This window comes from Hemicordylus capensis, chromosome 3, assembly GCF_027244095.1.
Source record: "Hemicordylus capensis ecotype Gifberg chromosome 3, rHemCap1.1.pri, whole genome shotgun sequence".
In the NCBI taxonomy this organism is placed as follows: domain Eukaryota; kingdom Metazoa; phylum Chordata; class Lepidosauria; order Squamata; family Cordylidae; genus Hemicordylus; species Hemicordylus capensis.
In genome coordinates, this window is record NC_069659.1 from 250,947,417 (window position 1) to 250,967,328 (window position 19,912).

General features: G+C 41.2%; 1 protein-coding gene across 12 annotated transcripts in view; it reads right to left on the reverse strand.

Annotated features, from left to right (window-relative positions):
• Positions 1 to 19,912, reverse strand: part of INPP5A (inositol polyphosphate-5-phosphatase A) — a 402,494-nt gene that overhangs the window by 45,039 nt on the left and 337,543 nt on the right. For all 12 annotated transcript variants that reach the window (XM_053307912.1, XM_053307906.1, XM_053307907.1 and 9 more), the window contains 2 exons: positions 19,527 to 19,622; positions 18,111 to 18,185 (listed from right to left, as the gene is read on the reverse strand). In XM_053307912.1, the coding sequence (XP_053163887.1) occupies positions 18,111 to 18,185; positions 19,527 to 19,622 (171 nt within the window). The remainder of the gene's footprint in view (positions 1 to 18,110; positions 18,186 to 19,526; positions 19,623 to 19,912) is intronic.

The following is a 19,912-nucleotide window of genomic DNA, read 5'->3' on the forward strand; positions in this document are numbered from 1 at the left end:
CCGCAGGAGATACCTCTGGGTGAATTATTTTTTGAGGCAGGCATCAAAGAGTTAAGCAAAACAGAAATGGTAAGTAGTTCAAGGGCTAGCTGACAAATTAAAAATGAATTAGTCATCACGTCCGGATATCTTGCACACAACAGTTCTTAAGGAACTCGAAAGTGAACTCTGTTGATTTTTCTCACAGAAATATTTTAGCTTGTCACTAAAATCCGTAACATGCCAGAGAACTGGTTATCACACCAGAGTATTGGAAAGTAGCTAATATAACAATGATTTTTTAAAAAGGCATAATACCATCACAGTAAATTGATGAAAAACATTATTAAAGATAGAATGATTAAACAAAACAGCAAGCCTTACAGAGTAACAATCAAAGGAAAATCCTACCTCAAAAGACTTAGAGTTCTTTGAAAGTGTCAACAAACATGTAGATAGGGTGATCCAGTAGACTCTATATACTTGGATATACAAAAATCTTTTAACAGAATCCCTCACCAAAGGCTACTGAGCAAACTTATCAGTCATGGGATAAGAGGACAGGTCCTCTTTGGTAACTAGTTAAAAATCAGATTGTAGGTGTTATGTGTAAATTGACAGTTCTCACAGTGGAGGGAAATACTCGGGGATATCCCTCCCCCCCTCTGTATTTAGCTCAATACTACTTTAATAATACATGATCTGGGGTCAGGTTGAACAGTGAGATAGTTAGGTTTGTGCATGATTTGGGTGACCAAATTATTCTGCAGGCTGTGAATTCTTCAGGATTGTGAAGAGTTTTCAAAGGATCTATTCAAACTGGATAAATGGGTAACCAAGTGGCAAATGAGGTTTGATGTGAGTAAATGATGCAGACTTGGGCAAAGCAAAAACAATCCCAGCTTTACTTAAACAATTATGAGATCTCAAATGGCTAACCAGGAAATAACTATTTGGTCTTGGAGTGGTAAAAATGGTAAATTCCATTTTAGGGATTACTATAAAACGGATTGAGAACAAAATGGTCTATATCCTAATGCCTTTATATAAATCTGTGGTGGGGCAACATTTGAAATACTGTATATAGTTCTGGCTGCCAATCTCAAAGGGGATATCACAGAGCTAGAAAAGGCTCAGAAAGAGATAATGAATACTAGCTTGACCTGCGCAGAGCATCTGTGTGCTAGTACTTAATTGCTCCCCTCACCCTTGCCACAGCCCCCTTCACACCTCACAGATCTCTCCACTCTCACCTGAGCCGCACTCCTGCTCCTCCTCCTCCATCCCTTTGCTTCCACCTCCCTCACCCCTCTAGGTCACTCCTCGATCCCTTTACTCCACCCACCTCATCCCTCTTGGTCACGGCTGTAGCACTGTTGGCACCAAGCTGCAGCCCCCTATCCCCAGAGATCTCCCCACCCTCACCCAAGCCCTGCTCCTCCTCATAGGAGTAGCAGCAGCATCGGTTGACCAAGCCCTTCCTTGCTGCCACCACCGACATGGCCACAAGTTCCGCTCAGACTGCTGACAGGCCCAGGCCCATCGCTTGCCTTCCTACCTCCCTCCGCCAATGGCCTTGGTAGCCCCAAACAGAGGCAGGGATTGACTGGGCCCTTCCTTGCTGCCAGTAGGTGTTCCCCTTAGGCCACTGACAGGCTCGGGCCCATCCCTCATCCTTCCTTCTTTCCCTCTTCCCCTCCCTTCTCTCTCCTCCACTTGCTCCTCCTCTCTGTCTTTTTTCCCCTCCCTTCCTTCTCTCTCTCTCTCTCTCTCTCACTCTCCCTTCCTGACTTAACAGATCTTGTTTCCTCATTTAATTCACACAACGGCAGTCTCCTTCTCCTGAAGGGGCTCTTTCCTTCCTCATGAACCCTCTCTTCACAGACCCCTGGCCCACTATGTGTGTGTGTATATGTGTGTGTGTGTCCCTATCTGCATATGGAATCCAAATGGTCCAATCCCCATGGTGCCACAGGCTCCTCCCTGCTATCTGCATATGGAATCCCCATGGTCCAATCCCCACAGTGCTACAGGCTCTGTCTCCCTATCTGCATATGGGATCTCTACTGCCCAATCACCATGGTGCTTCTGCTCTCACAGGCTCCTCGTCCCCATCTGTATATGGAATCTCCACTGCCCAATCGCAATGGTGCTTCTGCTCATGAATTCTTGTGAGAGCTGCCACACCCGGGATTAGCCATGGGTACGCCTTAGAGAATTATATAAATAGACAATCAAGGGTTAATACATCTTCCCCATGATGAAATAAAGTGTTTGGGCCTTTTTTAGTTTATGAAAAGAAAAGACAATTAAGGCGAATATGATAGAGGTTTATAAAATTATTCCAGATGTGGAGAAAATGGACAGAGACATATTTTTGTTCCTTCTCATAATACTAGAATACGAGTTATCCAATGAAACAGATTGGTAGTTGGTTCAGGACTTTTTCACATATTCATAGAGGTTAGGTCTATCAACAACGAGTCATGGAGGTCATTCATAGGACGGGGCAGGGCGATGGGCGGGAGAGGGGGAAGTCTGGTGGAACTCACCTTCCCCCCAGATGAGGGTTGGACAGTGCACACATGGCACTCCCAGATGATCCATGCTGCAAGGCCAGGACAACACATCCTGGCCTTTGGATATCCCACAACGCACCACACGACATGTGTGATGCATCACTGGATCCCCCCAGGTGCCCATCTCTGTGTCTTCTTGGGCTGAATGTAGCCTGGTCGAGCCCTTAACCACGGCTAAGAGCCAGGTTTCAAAATGGGGCTAGGCAATACTGACCCAATCTTGGTGGTTCTAACGTGAAGCCTAACCCCGGCTGAGATTCCCTAGCCTGGGTTAGGGTCCGTATGAGAACAGCCTCATGATATGACTAATGAATGGTACATCCATGTTTAGAGGCAGTATACTTCTGAATGTCAGTTGCTTGGGGGAAACAATGGGGTATGCTATTGCCTTCATGTCTGTGGGCTTTCTGGAAGTGTCTGGCTGGCCACTGTTGGAAATAGGATATTGGACTAGATGGTCTAAATCTAGCAGCTCCTCTTAATATGGTCCCAGAAGCCATTAATATGGTCTTAATATGGCCGCAGAAGCAATTTTCTTTGGTTTCTGGCAAGCAAAGCATTACACATTTATTATTAAAGTATGAATACACAGCTACTTTGCTGAACCACAAACAGTAATTTTGAGTATAACAATCCAACTTCATATATCACACATTAATTGGTACCAGGGTATGCAATATTTCCATTGCAATTATAGAAAATGGCTTTAAGTGAAAATCAATATATTGCTCAGTGCAATTTACTCACTATAATATTCTTGAAAAACTGTCCTTTCAGGTTTACACTGGGGAGGTAGCACTGGGGTAAGCTGAGCAAAGTGACAGTGTGGTTTAAGTGATATAACTAGAATGTGATGCAGGAAGTGATGTCATTTTGAGGGATAGTGGCCTGAATCTATAGCAGGCTGCTGAGTAGGCACATCAATGTATGTGATAGTGCCCCATGTTGTACCAGCATCATGACAGAAACATAAAGTAACTAAAAAGCACTAAGTGTTAGTGCAGTTCTCACAGCATAGCACAACAGTGCTTCAGAAGGATGTGGGGAATAGGAATGGGACAATCAATGATGGTAGTCATGGCTGCTGTGCTTCATCAAAGAATTGACATCAGTGCGCATTACTCATTTAGACAAGACTTCTGTATGTACTTGTAAACACAGAACAAATTATTAATCTTCAAAACTAAAGAAGGAGCTACAAAACTAGGTATGAAGTCTCAAAAGTAAAGGGTTTGTTTTTTTAAAACATTTCATTCTATAGACCAGTAGTTCTTAAACTATACTCCTTGGGGCACTTTCAGGCGCGTCTATTATTTGGACAATAATGGAAGAAAAGTGCACAAAAGCCATCACTTCCTTTGAAAATTCTATACATGTTTAAGAGACAAAAAACAGAATAAGTTCTATAATTTAAGCAGAATGCCAGTGTCTTCAATAGTGCTCGAGGCTTCAGGAAAAACGCAAGAGAAACTTCTGCTATTTGAATGGCTCTCTCCCATACATGCATATTAATTCACTAAGGGCCAAACTAGAAAACTTGCCTATTGTGTGATTCGGGCCTAAGTATTTTTATAACATAAATATACATGAAGGGGCCTTAATTTGGATTGGGATCATGAGTAGGAGGCAAGTGAAGTCCTCTGACTTAATCACTGCCCTGATCTGGATCATCCCTTAACATGACCTATTTATGTCAGTATGCAGGCCCCAATCACAATGGCAATAGTGAGTGAAAGTATGCACAGCCTTCCGGCAACAGAAGGAGGGTTCCAGGTCCAAAAGGAGCCTTCAGCATCCTTGTGCTGAAGGCTTCTTTTTGCAGCACGCCGGGAGCAGTGGGGGAGGAATTTCTGCTTATCTCCCCTTCCTTCAAAAGTCCTTTCTCAACTTGTACAAACCTGTGCTTGAAGGTCACACAACCCTCAGGAACAGATTTATACAAGTTGAAAGGGCTTTTGAAGGGAGAGATGCAAAAACCGCTCCCGCCTCCCCCTCTGCACTCAGTCTGCTGCAGAAAAAAGCCTCCAGTGCAGGAATGCTGAAGGCTTCTTGTGAACCTGCAGCCCTCCTTCTGTTGCCAGAGGCAGGGGCATAGCTATAATTGAACGAAAGGGTTCAAAGAACACGGGCCCCCAGCTCCAGAGGGCCCTCCAGCTGCATCCCTCCCTATTTTCTTCATTATCTCCCTCAGTCTGGGGGGCCACCAGAAAGAGGGATGAACACAGGCCCCCTCTCCCCTAGCTACGCCCCTGGCCAGAGGGCTGTGCATCATTTCGCCCACTATTGCCTTGTGTGATTGGGCCCTGCGTCCTGACGTAAATAGATGATGTTAAGGGATGATCCAGATTGGGGCAGTGATGAAGTCAGAGGATTTTAACCACTTTAAACACATAACCATTATCTCTCCCACTGTCTAGTCTGGCCCTGAATCATGGTCACATAAGGCAAACATAGAAGTTGAGTTTTACGTGTAAGTCATTCAACTATTCTCCTGGAAATGGCAAGAAAATGTGCTGGCCTGTGAAGAACCAGCAAATTGGAACAGGAGAAAAACTTATTTTAAGATCACTGGCCTATTCTACAGAAGTTTTTGGAAGTAAATACAGTAGGCATAGTAGTCATTCCTCCTCTATCAGTGGATACTGCAACAAGTTACCACTGTTTTAGGGAAGGAATAAATGTTGCCAAAAAGCCTTTCTACTATTCTGAACCAAGGACAAGATATGGGTCTACTAGAGTATTGCCTGGAATATAAATGAACAAAATGATTAAATTTGCATTTGAAATTAACAATCTGATATTTCAAATGGTCAAAGAATGAACATAGCCTTAATAGTTAAATAAGATGTGTAAATATTGCTTGCTTAGCCTCAAAGCAAAATAAGTGCCCTGCAAAAAGGGATCTGAGTCCACAGGGACACTAGTATAAGCTGCCTTGGCTAAAATCACAGAAGTATGAACCCTTTATAACAGGGCAACTTAATTCAGTCATTGGAGTAGAACAACAGCAATTACTCATCAAGACCTACAGACCAAAGTCAGAGCATTGTTAGATCAGGAGGTGATATTAGCAGCATTTATCAAATCCATCTGCAGCAACCACCAGAGAATTCACAGCTGTGGAAGGGAAATGAAGTTTCAGGGAGGGAAAAAAAGCCAACGAGAGATTATCTTACAAAAAATAACCTCAGAGAATTAAAATACTTGGAACATGGGTCAGAGAGCCTCCTTTGTCATTCCTGTGCTGTTTACAGATATTAGATGGTAAATATATATTTATATATATATTTAAATTCAGATCTAAAACCACAGGAAAATATTCAGGACCTAATGTAGCATCATTGCTGTAAATGTTTAATTGGCAGTGCAATCCTATGCATGTTTACTCAGAAGTAAGTCCCACTGGATTTAATAGGACTTGCTCTCTTGTGTTCAGGATTGTACAGAAAAGTCCTCACAGGTCAAACAAAATATTGCTTTTTGAAGATTTCCCCCTTGCCAAGCACCAGAAATTGTAATAGCTGAATACAAGAGTCCGATGTAGTGTCAGTGTTGGGAAATGTGGCTTGTAGGTAGCATATAATGGGCTGTTCAGACCTTACTTCTTCCATGCATCTCTATGTGTAATGACACCGAGACTGTGCTTTGGACTGAAGTGTTTCCTGCCTGCCTCTTCTCTGATTCATATTTATAAAAATAAATGCCTACATTCAGAAGCCCCACAGTTAATTGAACAAAGGATCTCCCTAATTCTGTATATGAAAATCCCTTTGTCCAACCATTTTAATATATATAGTATTAGGAAAGAAGGAAGGAGCACGAAGGAAATAAAATGCAGGAGTCTGAAGTTTATTCTAAATCCCGCCATCTTCATATCTCTGAAGCTCATGCCATAACTGGTGCATTGAGACATCAATCCTCCCAAACAGAGCTATGCTCAGTTTTTCACTGAAGATGCTACCCAGTACATCTTACGCCGCCCAGAGACGTAAGTTTGGGCGGGGTACAAATTTAATGAATAAAAATAAAATAAAATAAATAAAATTTAAAAAAAATAGAATAGAACAAAATAAAATAAAATAAATAAATAAATCCTCTGATGGCTAGAATCACTAGGAAAAAAATGAGCACTGTTCTGTTTGGAACGGTGCACTTTGTTTATGGGATGTGTGCAGAGGGCACATGCAAAATTTATCACTCCTTGCCACAACACTTTTCATACAGCCGGGCCCCATCTGTATGCTGACACTACAGATACCCTACAGGACATTCTGTAATGCAATATTATGGTTCTGCCTGTTTTGTTGTTGGTGGGTTCTTCCCTTCAGCCTCTATCCTCCACTTTCTGCTTTTCTTATTCTGTCTCCTTCAACAATCTTTCCCTTGGTTCTCTGAATTACTTAGAAAAATTCTTCAACAAGACCCCACTATTAGTCTCTTGGGTCCTCCTTTTGTCTTCATGTTTGTGATATTGAGTCCTTCCACCATCTCCTTTTTTATGTTCCTTCATCAGATCTCTTGATCTCTATGCCTTCTAAGCCTTCTCTTGGGCTTCTGTGATATCATCAGCTAACTAGTCAGCTTCTGTTTTACTTCCCAAGTGGAGAAGTTCCCAGGTTAAGTGGAGTGTACCACAAGTGGGGTACAGTAAGGGCTGGAATTCATGTAATCTGAAGTTCTCTTAGAAGATGAACTAGAAATGGGAACTTGAAGCAGGAGAGCAGACCAAATGAACCTCTCACCTTAAATAAGGAGGGACAAATTTCCCCATTCCCATATATAGTTACACCTAGGGATTCCATCCTCCATAGTTGTTTAGTTGCTGTATGATATATGCTTTGGATTGCGGCTCATTTATTGAATATAAATCTTGGGGCCTTGGTGGTTAGTGTGTGTATGTGTCCTGAGCTTTCAAATACAAAAACCAAAATGTGTCAGAGCTTGGTAAGGTCCTCAACCTGGCTTCCACACGGTTTTTAAGATTGAGTGTATTGTAATATAGTGATTGGATGTAGGAATGGACATTGAGATAACTGCTTCTGTCACCAGCACTTGTCCATCAGAGATTCCTCCAGACGTGGGTAAAAGTTCTCCATGTGAGTTGTCTATATTATCTGAGTTCTCCAAATAGTTTAAAAACTTTTCCATACTTATTCCTCCTGGATCTGAGGACAGTATAGTAAACGTTGCCACATTATTCTTTGCAGTATTTCACATTTCATGCCTTACATTAAATAAATAAACTGAATTCCTGTAAAGAAAAAACTGATTTCAAGCACACAGTTTTTATTTAAGTGCTCAGAATGCTAACCCAACAGTGTGGCTCTAATTTAAGGAATCTACTACACCAACAGCTTTTAGATTTACCTGCATCCCCCTCCCCCCAGATTCTAGGCAACCGTGTTACTGAGCTATCTGTTCTTTTCCCTTATCTTAATTTACTCCTTATACATCATATTCAAGATTTTATCTGGACGGGGGCTGGATGGCTTAGTGGATAAACCTCTGCCTTTTCACCTCTGGGATCAGGGTTCAAGTCAAACCCTGATGAAATGCGTTTGATCGTCCTAATCTAGTTCTTAGTGGACAGTATTCCCATTATCTTTAAAAGGGTCAGAGCCAAGGCCATTGGGAAGAGTGCATTGTGCTATATCTTGTCTGTTGATTAATACATTTTCAGTGATGCCAGTTCTTTAACCTTCATGCGCACCCATTCACACACATGCTCATCAAAGCTTAATAAAGGTCCTTTGTTGATTAGAAACATCTTATCTCTTCTCCCTTCCATTCTTCTTGGCTTTTACTCTTGAAAGATGCATACATTTTAAAATAATTATTTGATTTCTATTAACTGTTTAAAAAAATCCTTAGATTTTTGAAAAATTAATTCTGAATTATTTTAAATTCTGGAATGGCATAAGGCAAATTTCTTATGCGAGATATAATTGATACCATATTATAGATCTATTTTCTTCTATGTCTGAATGTTGTAAAAGATAAATTATAATCAAAAGGCAATGGCAAGATTCTTTTTGAAGGGAGTCATTAGCTAGTGCATATACTGCAGGAAATATATTTTCCTTAATATTTATTAATATATTTCTAAACTGCTAAATAATGTGACCACTGTATTCTATACTTCCGCTGCATTATAAACTATACACGGTTACGGATTAGTCAATCCAAGTAGAGGCCTACTACATTCACCATGGACATAAATATGCATTAAGATGGATTAATTTTTAGACTGTGAGCCCTTTTGGGACAGGGGACCATCTTATTTATGTATTATTTATTTTCCTATGTAAACCGCTTTGAAAACTTTGGTTGAAGAAATATATAAATATTTGTAGTAGTAGTAGTAGCAGCAGCAACAACAGCAGCAGCAGCAATTCAGCCTTTCTCACATCTCCACAATCTAAAAGAAACATTCAGTCACATTGAGCAACTCTTCAAAACAGAACTTAGCTTGATTTCCTCTTAATGGTACAAGCCATCAGGCAGGGGCACCAGAGGCAGCTGGTGATGGCAGTGAGAGGTACCTTTGAAAGCCATTAAGCTGCAGGGAGCAGCAGCGCCCTGCCCGGCATCCTGCGTGGTGGCTGCCCCGCCTACAGCACTCATCTGGCCTCTGTGCACTTGCGGTGGCTGTTTGGTGGTTGCGGGGCACCGCTGCTCTTGGCAGCTTCCAGGTGCTGGCGGTATCACCAGTAATGGCTTTTAACGGTACCTCTTGTTGTGACCCCAGCACCGCCCTCTGCCTCAGACAGCAGATTACTGGAGTGCCAGCAGGGAAGCAAGACACCTTTTCCCGCTACTGCAGCATCTCATCAGGACTGATATGACTTTTGAGGGCTTTGCAAGAAGCACCTCTCCTCACACTCTCTGCAAAATGTTCAAGAAGCACAAGGAAAGTAGAGGAAGCCACTGGTAACCTTCCCTTTTCCTGACCCTCTGCTCCATTTTTGAAGCTTGCAAAGGTTGGTTTTGAAAGGGGATTGGCCTCTACAATGGATATGGAGCAAGGCATCATTTGACACCTCATTGCTGCAATAGCTTGGGCCACCATTGCTATCAGAAAGTATGAAAGCCTTCAACATTCAACCCTTCTTGCTTTATTATATAGCTTCTTGTACCCTGACTTTCCAGTTCTAGATTCTACATGTTTTCACACAGATCATTTATTACAGGGGTTCCTAAACTTGAGTCCTCAAATATTGTTGGACTACAACTCCCATCATCCTCAGCTACAATGACCAAAGGATTATCTGCTAAAATGATTTATGACATTGTAGCAGATATCTAGAGTAGTGATCCACACTCCTTATTTCTATGACCTCCCAGTCTCTTCTGAGCTTATGTGATAGCAGTTTAGCTGTTGCCTAAGGAAGTAACAGCCAGCTGGTTAATGTTTAGGAAATCCAGTGGGTTCAATGGGTAACCTTCATATGATATAATGGCCTGGTTCACTCAATCATTTGAATCTAGATTTAATGTAAATTACTGACATTAGCATCAGTAACCCACACCAAGGCAGTGAGCTCACACCAAAGCAGGAATCTCAGATTCATCTTGGGCCATAAGCCACCCTGGTGTGGATTCACATAATCATGGTAATGTTGGTAACCTGCATTAAACCTAGATTTGAATGACTGTGTGAACCAGGCCAGCCAGCTAATGGCGCAGCGGGGAAGTAACTTGTCTAGGGAGCAAGAGGTTGCCAATTCAAATCCCTACTGGTATGTTTCCCAGACTATGGGAAACCCCTATATCAGGCAGCAGCGATACAGGAAGATGTCAAAAGGCATCATCTCACATTGTGCAGGAGATGGCAATGGTAAACCCCTCCTGTATTCTACCAAATGACAACGACATGGCTCTGTGGTCGCCAGGAGTCGACACAGACTCGACCACACAATTTGCTTGCTTGTGAACCAGGCTAACTTCTGCATTGGATGTGCCTATGTATTACTCTAGTCTTTCTATTCTTCATTCCATTTTTATGTTGGAAAGATTGTGGAAAGTGAACATACTTGAATAATACATACTTGAATAGCATGTGGAGAAAGTGCAGTGTTGTTACTTTTCACCCTCCTAAACCCTAAATAGTAAGAAACCCATTCCTTATGATTCAGTCTAATGACTTATGAGCCAGTCCAATAACAGCAGAAAACAGGTGGCAGCTTTGTGACTTTTAGACAGACAATACATTTCCTACTTAGAAGGACTGCTCAATTGCCTGTCTGTAGTACCTTGAAATCCTCATAAAGCAGAATTATGAGATTATGAAAAGAATATCATATGCAGGGGCAGGATTAGGCACTCTGTCCTCAGTTGCAAAAACGGGGAGATTTAAGAGCATGCCACAGGAGATCCAGTATGATGTTGTCTTAAGTTCAATGAGTCATACAATTCAGAGAAGACAAGACGTCCATCTCTTTAATCTGATCTGCTCCTAAAACTGAAGTGAAAATTTTCAATTCAGTTTAGAGAACATAGGCTCTAACTTCCTTTCATCCTTCCTTCCATCCTTCCTCAACAGGTTATTGTCCTACTATTATGAAGCAATATATTGATATAAAATGGATATGTGTGAATCAGCCTCATATGTAATCTGTAAGTGGGGTAAAACTGACTCATGAATGCATTGCATCTTTCCAGAAACTGCAAGCATTCACCTTTGTTCCTGCTCTTTTGGGGAGGAACATACATTCAGTTGACTCTCTCAGCTGGGGCCTATAAATGTAGCCCACCTCCCATTTCCCATAAGGGAGTGGCACAACTCCTGACAAATTTGTCTTGGTATATCTCTGTCTTGCCTGTTCTTTTATGTACACAAGCTATATCATGTAGCATCACTGTGAATCTGCAATATGTTTTACTAATTAACAATATTAGTAACCTTGAAACAGATTTATTTCTTGTTTTTATGGTGAATTTGTATTAAGGTCTTGCATATTTTTGTTTATTTTAATTTTCTACACTGCCTTTCACCATAGACCTTAAGATGGTGTACAACATAAAATATACAATTATACAAGGGCAATAAAAACACATATAAAATAATTCAAAATAAAAACAAACACTCTGTCAGCAGCATATAAAAATCTAAGAGAAACTCTTCAATTACAACCACTCTCTGAAAGCCTGGAGAGCATGTTTCTGTTCTGTCTTAACACATCTTGTTGACACCACAGTCCTAAATGCATTCATTTAGAAATGACTTCCATATAGATGTGCTTAGGACTGGGTTCCTGGCTGCATTAGAGAAGCTTTGGAAAAGGATGGCGTACCATTGCTTTCTGAATGACTGCCAGTGCACATAACCCTTGGACCAAAACAAAACAAAACAACCCCTAAAACAAAGGGAGCACCAGCAGTTAGGAAAATGCAGTCCTGAACAGAAACGGTACAGTTTCTGCTGAACTTATCATTTGCATATGGTTTAGATTTTTCACAAGCACGCCAACCATTTCTATATCTTTCTTGAGAATTTTCCTATTGGACTATGATGTAAAAAAAGAGGAGATAACAGTGTATGGACAATGATAAAGCGGCCTGTTGATAATAAATATTTGTCAGGTGTTGTCACATCTGCGCAAATTCCACTATTGCTGAAGAGACACCACACTGATAAAAAAAGGAGGCTCTCTGAAGAAAATCAATGGATCTTGAGCTAAAGCAGTTGCTATACACATAAGAAAACATCTCTATCCAACAGCCATATTGCTGTGAAAATTCCCAAGCCTTGCATCGGTACAGCTAAGGAAAATTTAATCTTCCCAAATACTCATCAGGGCACTCCATCCTGTAGACCTGACAGCCCCACTTATAATTAATTATACAATTTCGATGGGAATATCGACTAAACAAAGCTATAAATCATAGAAAAAGTCAATAGGCATGGACACATTCAATCATGTCCCGACCAATGATTACTACTCTTAAAATACAATAATTATTTTCAGGAGCCAGCTTGAATTAAATTTCTGTCAGGCTGGTACAAGGCTGGTGGGTGATGAAGGATGCGATGGATTTTTGGGGTTGAATTTGGCCCAGAGACATTTATCCTCTTAGATAGGTAGTTTGTTTTTAGTGATCATGGTGCTACGTGTTTAACTAGACCATGAAGATTAGATTATCTCCAATGGCTCATTATATCGTTTATCTTTTTCGTCCATTCTTGATCTGGAAGATTTCCTGCTTCCCAGTGCGTGAATGAAATGGCAACAGATTTTGAAATATAATGTTCTAAAGTGTCCTGTCTGTATGCATCTTTGCAAGCAAACTTGTAAGAGACATGCATGGAAAATTAACCCAACTGATGCTTGAAATGCTGCTAGAATGCCAAGAGCTGCCATAAGCAGGAATGATTATCTTCAACATTAAAAAAAAATGTACTGAAATACGGCACAAATACAATTATAATATTTCAAGCTGCTTTAAAAATAAACAGAAGCACACATGCACTACATCAAAAGGGAAAAGCTGAAATTCTTCTTGTTTATTTATGGACAGTGGTATTTCTAGTGAGATAGCACTATATTAAAAACTAGGTGCTAAAGTATAGCTTTTACATAATGCCCATGAATTCTCCACCCTTTCCATATAGAGGAAACATCTGTATATGTGGATAGTCAACACCAAATCCTTTTTATTTACTCATATATTTAGCTGAGACTATAAACTCTAGGTCTATGAGTCCCTAGGCACTCATACTGCACTGTCCTAGGACTGTGTGCTTAGGCATGCCCACACATATAATGGGAAGGATTATGTCAGCAGGTTCCTCATCTCCAAATATGGCTGTCAACTCTTGAAGGGTAGAGCAGCCCTGTTTTTTAAAGAGCTTAGTGGCAGGGAGAAATGGTGCTTCAGCTCTGTGCTGCTCTATCATCCTTTAGTGACTGTGGCAATACATAAACAGACTCCAACATTCTACCACAGGCAGGGTAAAGGCAGATGCACAGGAAAAAGTGGAACTTCTTTCTATCAAAGGGCACTAAATGGAATACAAATTCTCCTACAAGTTAACCAGAGGCACTCATAGACCCAGATCATGTGCACTGTCCTATAATGATCTTTAAAAACTATGAAGTTTGTTCATAGCTCAATTTCTATACTGCCTTTCATAAAACTAATCCCAAGGCAGTTTGCAAAAGATGAAGGAGCTGAGTATGTTTAGCCTGGGGAAGAGAAGACTAAGGGGAGATATGATAGCCGTCTTCAAATATTTGAGGGGCTGTCACATACTGTAAAAGGAGTGGTTGCTCTTGAGCGTAGAATTAGAACCAATGGACTGAAATTACAAGGAAGCCGGTTCAGGCTAGACATTAGGAAGAATTTCCTAACCATAAGAGAGATGTTGGTTAGTGGAACAGTCTGCCATTGATGGTGGCGGCTCTCCTTCACTGAAGGTATTCAGACAGGCGGGGCCATCTGTCAGGGATGCTGTAGCAGATACCTGCACTGAGCAGAGGGTTGGACTAGCAGAACTTCCAAGGTCCTTTCCAAGGCTAAAATTCTATGATTAAATGAAATGTGTGGGTGGCATGCATTACATCCCATTTACTATCTCTAACCAGATGATAAATAGTTAATTAGTTCTACAAAACTTCCTTATTATTCTTAAAAATATTTATATGCTGTTTTTAATCAAAAAATTCTCAAAGTGTTTACACAGCAAAACATATGGGAAGATTATTCTGTGTCCCAAAAGGGCTTGCAATCTAGATATATACACACAAAGAAGACACCAGCAACAGCCAATGGAAAGCCACTACGCTGGGCTGAGCAAGGACAGTCACTCTCTCCCTGGCTAAATGTAAGAAAGATACCACTTTAAAAAGGTACCCAGTTAGCAGGGGTCAAATCATTGGTTCATCTAGTCCACTATTTTCTTCTCTGACTTGGCAAGAGCTTTCCATGGTCCTTTATAGTCCTGCTACCTGGTTTTGGATACATTGGTAATGGAATGTTGGGAATTGAACCTGGTACCTTCTGCACGCAAATCACGTACTGAGCCACTGAGTTGTGAGCCTACAGCCCACATTCTTCTGAAATGTTTGGAGGGAGGGAACTGGACTAACAAGGAAGAAGGAACCTTCTCCATGTATATTTCTGCTCTTTCCTTCACATAATTTAAAACATAATATCTGAAGAAGCTATTTTACTCATATGCACATGCTGCACATTACTTCTTGCTGCATGTATACATAGTGGAAGAGATGCATGTAGCCAGTGCATAGTAAGAGAAGTGATGAGGCTCAAGCTCCACCCACCACCGTGGAAGCCCTTCTCCTTATTACTGAATTATGATGACATGAAGATTGTTCACATGATCTGGGCTGCATAGGTAAAATCCCTCCTACCCAAGCAGACAGTGTCATCTGGGAGACCGGGAGATCTTCCAACCCAGCAGCTGCAGCCCTAGGTAGTCCAGGTCCGCTACACGGGCAAAAAGTAAGAGGATGGAAAAGGAGTCTGTCCTACCTCACATTTTGGTCACATGCACTGGTGGGCTCTGAAAATAGTGGGGAGTGGTGGCCATACAGTCCCAACTGCAGCATGGCCAGGGAGAGGAGCCTTGCTACATTGCAGCAGGCTGCCTCTCTGCTGCCTGCGTGGTGCATTGTGGTATGTGGGAGGATTTCCTCATCTTGATCCCACACTGGGAGACCGCTGCCATGCTGAGTGTGTGAGCGGTGGAACCCTGAAGAGGAGCAGACCATGTGAGGGAAGGTAGGTAGGATCCTGCATTCCCCACAGCCTCTCTGCTGCCTGCGTGGTGCATTGTGGTATGTGGGAGGATTTCCTCATCTTGATCCCACACTGGGAGACCGCTGCCATGCTGAGTGTGTGAGTGGTGGAACCCTGAAGAGGAGCAGACCATGTGAGGGAAGGTAGGTAGGATCCTGCATTCCCCGCAGCCTCTCTGCTGCCTGCGTGGTGCATTGTAGTATGTGGGAGGATTTCCTCATCTTGATCCCACACTGGGAGACCGCTGCCATGCTGAGTGTGTGAGCGGTGGAACCCTGAAGAGGAGCAGACCATGTGAGGGAAGGTAGGTAGGATCCTGCATTCCCCGTAGCCCCAGGGGTTGTTTGAACAACCTTTCTATGTAGTTACTGAATGGTGAAGGAGATGCACTTTGCATCTGCTTGTGGAGATCTGTTCTTGCTTCATATGCACCATGATTGAGGTCTAGCATTAAAAACAGGTGGCAGTTGGACCTGGTAAATATTAAACCCTGAATGGAACTGCTTAAAATGTGACCATGTGTACAAGCAAATCGGACTTTTTGTGCTTGGTGTGCGAAATAACCCTGATGCAATCAGTCAAAGGCGATGGCTCCTTCTTAATGTAGAAAAAAGTCAGTGTATAAAATTGAAACATGACAATTCCTACACTATGGCTGCATCCTAACAATCAAGCAATCCTGGATCCTGGTTAACTATCCTGGTTAAATGCTGTTTAATCATAGTTGTTTGACCAGTATTACCTGAGAAATCTGTATTCTCACAACCATCCCCGTGGGACTCAGAAATCCCGGTTAATTCTTTAATCAGGATCACTATGACTGTGAGAACACAGTGTACATAAAGAAACTGCAACCGACAAGGAGCATGGCATTCTTATGTGATAATAGGTGTCCTTATCTTCATATTGATAAAAATCCTGCAATAAATACATGCTCCCAGCAATACCTAATTTACTAAGGAATTAGTTTGTGCAGCTGATCTCTTTATTAGTCAGATTTACTGCTTCAAACATCAATAATATTGGGTTTGTGGCTTACAAAGGAGTATTCCTAATTTACACCAGTTGAAGTGGGGGATCATGAATGCTATGAGACAGTTTTGCAAACATGGAACATTTCCCAAAGTATTACAGTTTAGTTCTCCTGTGATTTCAGATGCCACCCCCCACCCCCGGAGGATAATTTTTTCATGCAGGTTCAGTGTCATAACAACACTTCCAATCTTCTTCCCATGTTACTATTAATACAGTTTCAGCTTAAGACTGAACTACCACTGTTAAATATTTGTGAGTTCTGGTGGTCCTGTGTTTGGAACAGAGCTACATATTTTTTACCTATGTGCTGTATTATGAATTTTTCTTCAAAGGGTGCAATGCAGAAAAAGATCACTGTGCACTTAAGTCAATCATCTTAAAAGTATGCAATCACTAGGAAACCATAATTCACTTCTCAAGATCAAGAATACATCAGCATCTCCCAAACCAGTTGTAAGGGAGCAACAGCAGGAGAGAGGGCATGCCCTCACCTCTTGCCTGTGGGCTCCCCAGAGGCATCTGATGGGCTACTGTGTGAAACAGGATACTGGACTATATGGGCCTTGGGCCTGATCCAGCAGGGCTGTTCTTATGTTCTTATCTTATATATTAAAGGAACTGCTTTTCTTTTTTGTTTGAAGTCACAATCTAAAATATTATATAGAAGAATATAGTCAGCCCTTCTTAACTGGGGGTTAATGTTTAAACCCTGTGAAATGGGCAAAGAGGCACCTTTTTAATGTGGTGATTCTTTTTATTTAACAGGGGGAGAGTAACTGGCCCTATCCACCTCCAGCACAGTACCTCCAGTGACTGTTGCTGGTGTCTATCTTATGTTTCTTTTTAGACTGTGAGCCCTTCGGGGACAGGGATCCATCTTACTTACTTACTTATTTCTCTATGTAAACCGCTTTGGAAACTTTTGTTATAAAGCGGTATATAAATATTTGTTGTTGTTGTTTAGACTGTCAAGTCTGAGAAGGCTGCTGGAGCGAGAAGTGCAAGTGAAGACTCTGACTGACAGACACTGGTCTGAGGAGAAAGTTTCAAAAGTGACCCAATCAGGCTAATATGAACAGCTGATCCCTGGGAAGACATTTTATGAAAATCTTCAAGCTGAACAGAAAAATCACTCTTCAAGAGCTAAAAACCAACATACACGAAAGACTCTGAGAGCCAATTGGTTTTAGCTTCGGTGTTCATGTACAGATATCTGAGAACAAAATACATGTGCAACATTCAGCCATTGTTCTTTTATAATACTTTGCAGCAATTTGGAAAGAATCACAAAGGAACAAGCACAGAGTTTTAGTGATACACATCCTTCAAACTTTACAAGAGGCATGTGGGCACACACACATCTCCTGCCCACATAACTGTGTGTGTGTAGGGGGGGAGATGGTTTGTCTGAACCACCCACATATCATTAGTATGGCAGAATGATGGCATACTGGGTGCAAGGAAATGTGCACACTCATTCCTTCTCCACATGATTTGAAGAGGACAGTGAGCATATTTTCTAAATCAGCTCAGTATCTTGCTTGTGCAAAGCTGATTGATTTGTAATTAAGTTGTGAGCCATTAGGCCCATTTTGTGACCAGAAACATTTAGAAACTTAAAGAAATAAACTAAACTTACATTCATAAAATTGATCATGCTAAGAATAAACAAGACACCAGCATTTTCCAGACATATCCCACATTTCAAGAAACAGTGTTTTATATCTATAAAATGTAATTTTACAGCTAGAAACTTACCGCAGTGCCATTGTTATCTCTAAAAACATCTTGATTAAAATAGTCAAACAGTTTCTTTTCTAATTGTAGCATAACCTGAAAAAAATGAAACAGCACTTGAAAATATTGGGAAAAAATGGACGTAAATTTATATAGCCATTACAAGTTAAGTCTTTAAAAACTGCATTTGTATATCTTTCAGTCATCTTTATTAAATGGAGAAAACCTCTGACTGCTTTCAATGTATGCAGTCTTAATAAGCAACTCTTAACAACTGGGCTGATATTTTTGGATGCACAGGGTTGCTTTTCACATTATTTGTCTCCTAAATGAGATATTTTATTTACTTATTTTTACATTTATATCCTGTTCTTCCTCCCAAGAGCCCAGAGTGGTGTACATGGTTACGTTTATCCTTACAACAACCCTGTGATGTAGGTTAGGGTGAGAGATACATCAACTGCCCAGAGTCACCCACTGAGCTTCATGGTTGAATGGGGATTTGAAATTGGGTCTTCCTGGTCCTAGTTTTACACTTTAAGCACTATGCCATGCGTAGGGGAAGTGCATACCTGCATTGCAGGGATGACATGCAAATGTCAGCTTCTCCTACTAAATGTGCAAATAGCTGCCAAGTCAGAAATTGGATAATTGTTCAAAAGTCTAATAAAGGGAGACAGTATTTGTGTGGCACCACTAGAGGAGGAGTACACAAATTTCCTTACATGCAAGCATACTTGGGTTCATATGCAAACCATATTGTAGCTGTGAAAACAAAACCAAGATAAAAATGTGGTTTAAGATTCTGATTTGTTGACTAGGTAGAGTAAAAATACATTTTCCTGAGTTTGGACATCATGCGAAATCGTGGTTTATTGAAAAGCAAAAGTGGAAGCTTTTAATCTTCTCCTCTTTAATGTTCCTCTGCACATGAAGGAGCAGAGTGGAGAGGAGAAAAGAGGAGAGTACAAGTCTGAGGCTTGCTACAGCTTGTTCATGACAATCTAAACTATGAGCCACAGGACCAAGGACCTTTGGGAGTGTGCACTCCCTGACTCCCAGGAAGAACTCTTCAGCAAAGTGAAGACCAGCCTGGTCCCAACATCAGCCAGAGAAGGAACAGTTTTCCGTCTTCCTGCCTGACCGAACCCTGCTCTGCTCCAGCTGCCAGTCACAGCAGACATCATAAATGAAGGTTCTGAAGAGGAGCATACTCTGGCCTCTTCCATCAGTCTGAGGATTGCTGGGTTCTGTGTGTGTGTGCGCGCATCCCCAATTATTACAGTATCATTTCAATCTATTGTAAACTGCCTTGAGAAACATAGTTTAGATAATCATCTGAACCCACCCTTAGTATTATACAATTGAAATGAGCAAGTGTTTTGTTTTTTGGAATCCATTTTTGTGGCAAGCATTGTATTTGGTTTGGTTACGTACCTTTCGGTCATTATCAGATTCACGGAATATTAGTTTGACTACTTCATTAGTGTCAGCAGCCCGGATTGTCTGCATTGTAGCTTTTGCACAAAGTGTCTGTTAAAGAAAAGCATGGGGAGAGGAAAAAAAAATAGTTCTTTTAATTTTTCTTTTAAGAACAGATATAGAAGGTTCTGTAACTCTATTCATTTACTGTTTTCCTTAAAATGCATTTAGAAGCTAAATTAGGATAATTTTGTAATCTTCTAACAATATTATTTTCTAATGATAAAAGTGATTTTTCACAGCTTTGCTTCTGAAACGGTAGAGAACCCTGAGAGACCCACACTACCTACACTTTTTCTTCAAGCAGGAAATTCAAAGCTGCAACGTTGTGTACATCTCCT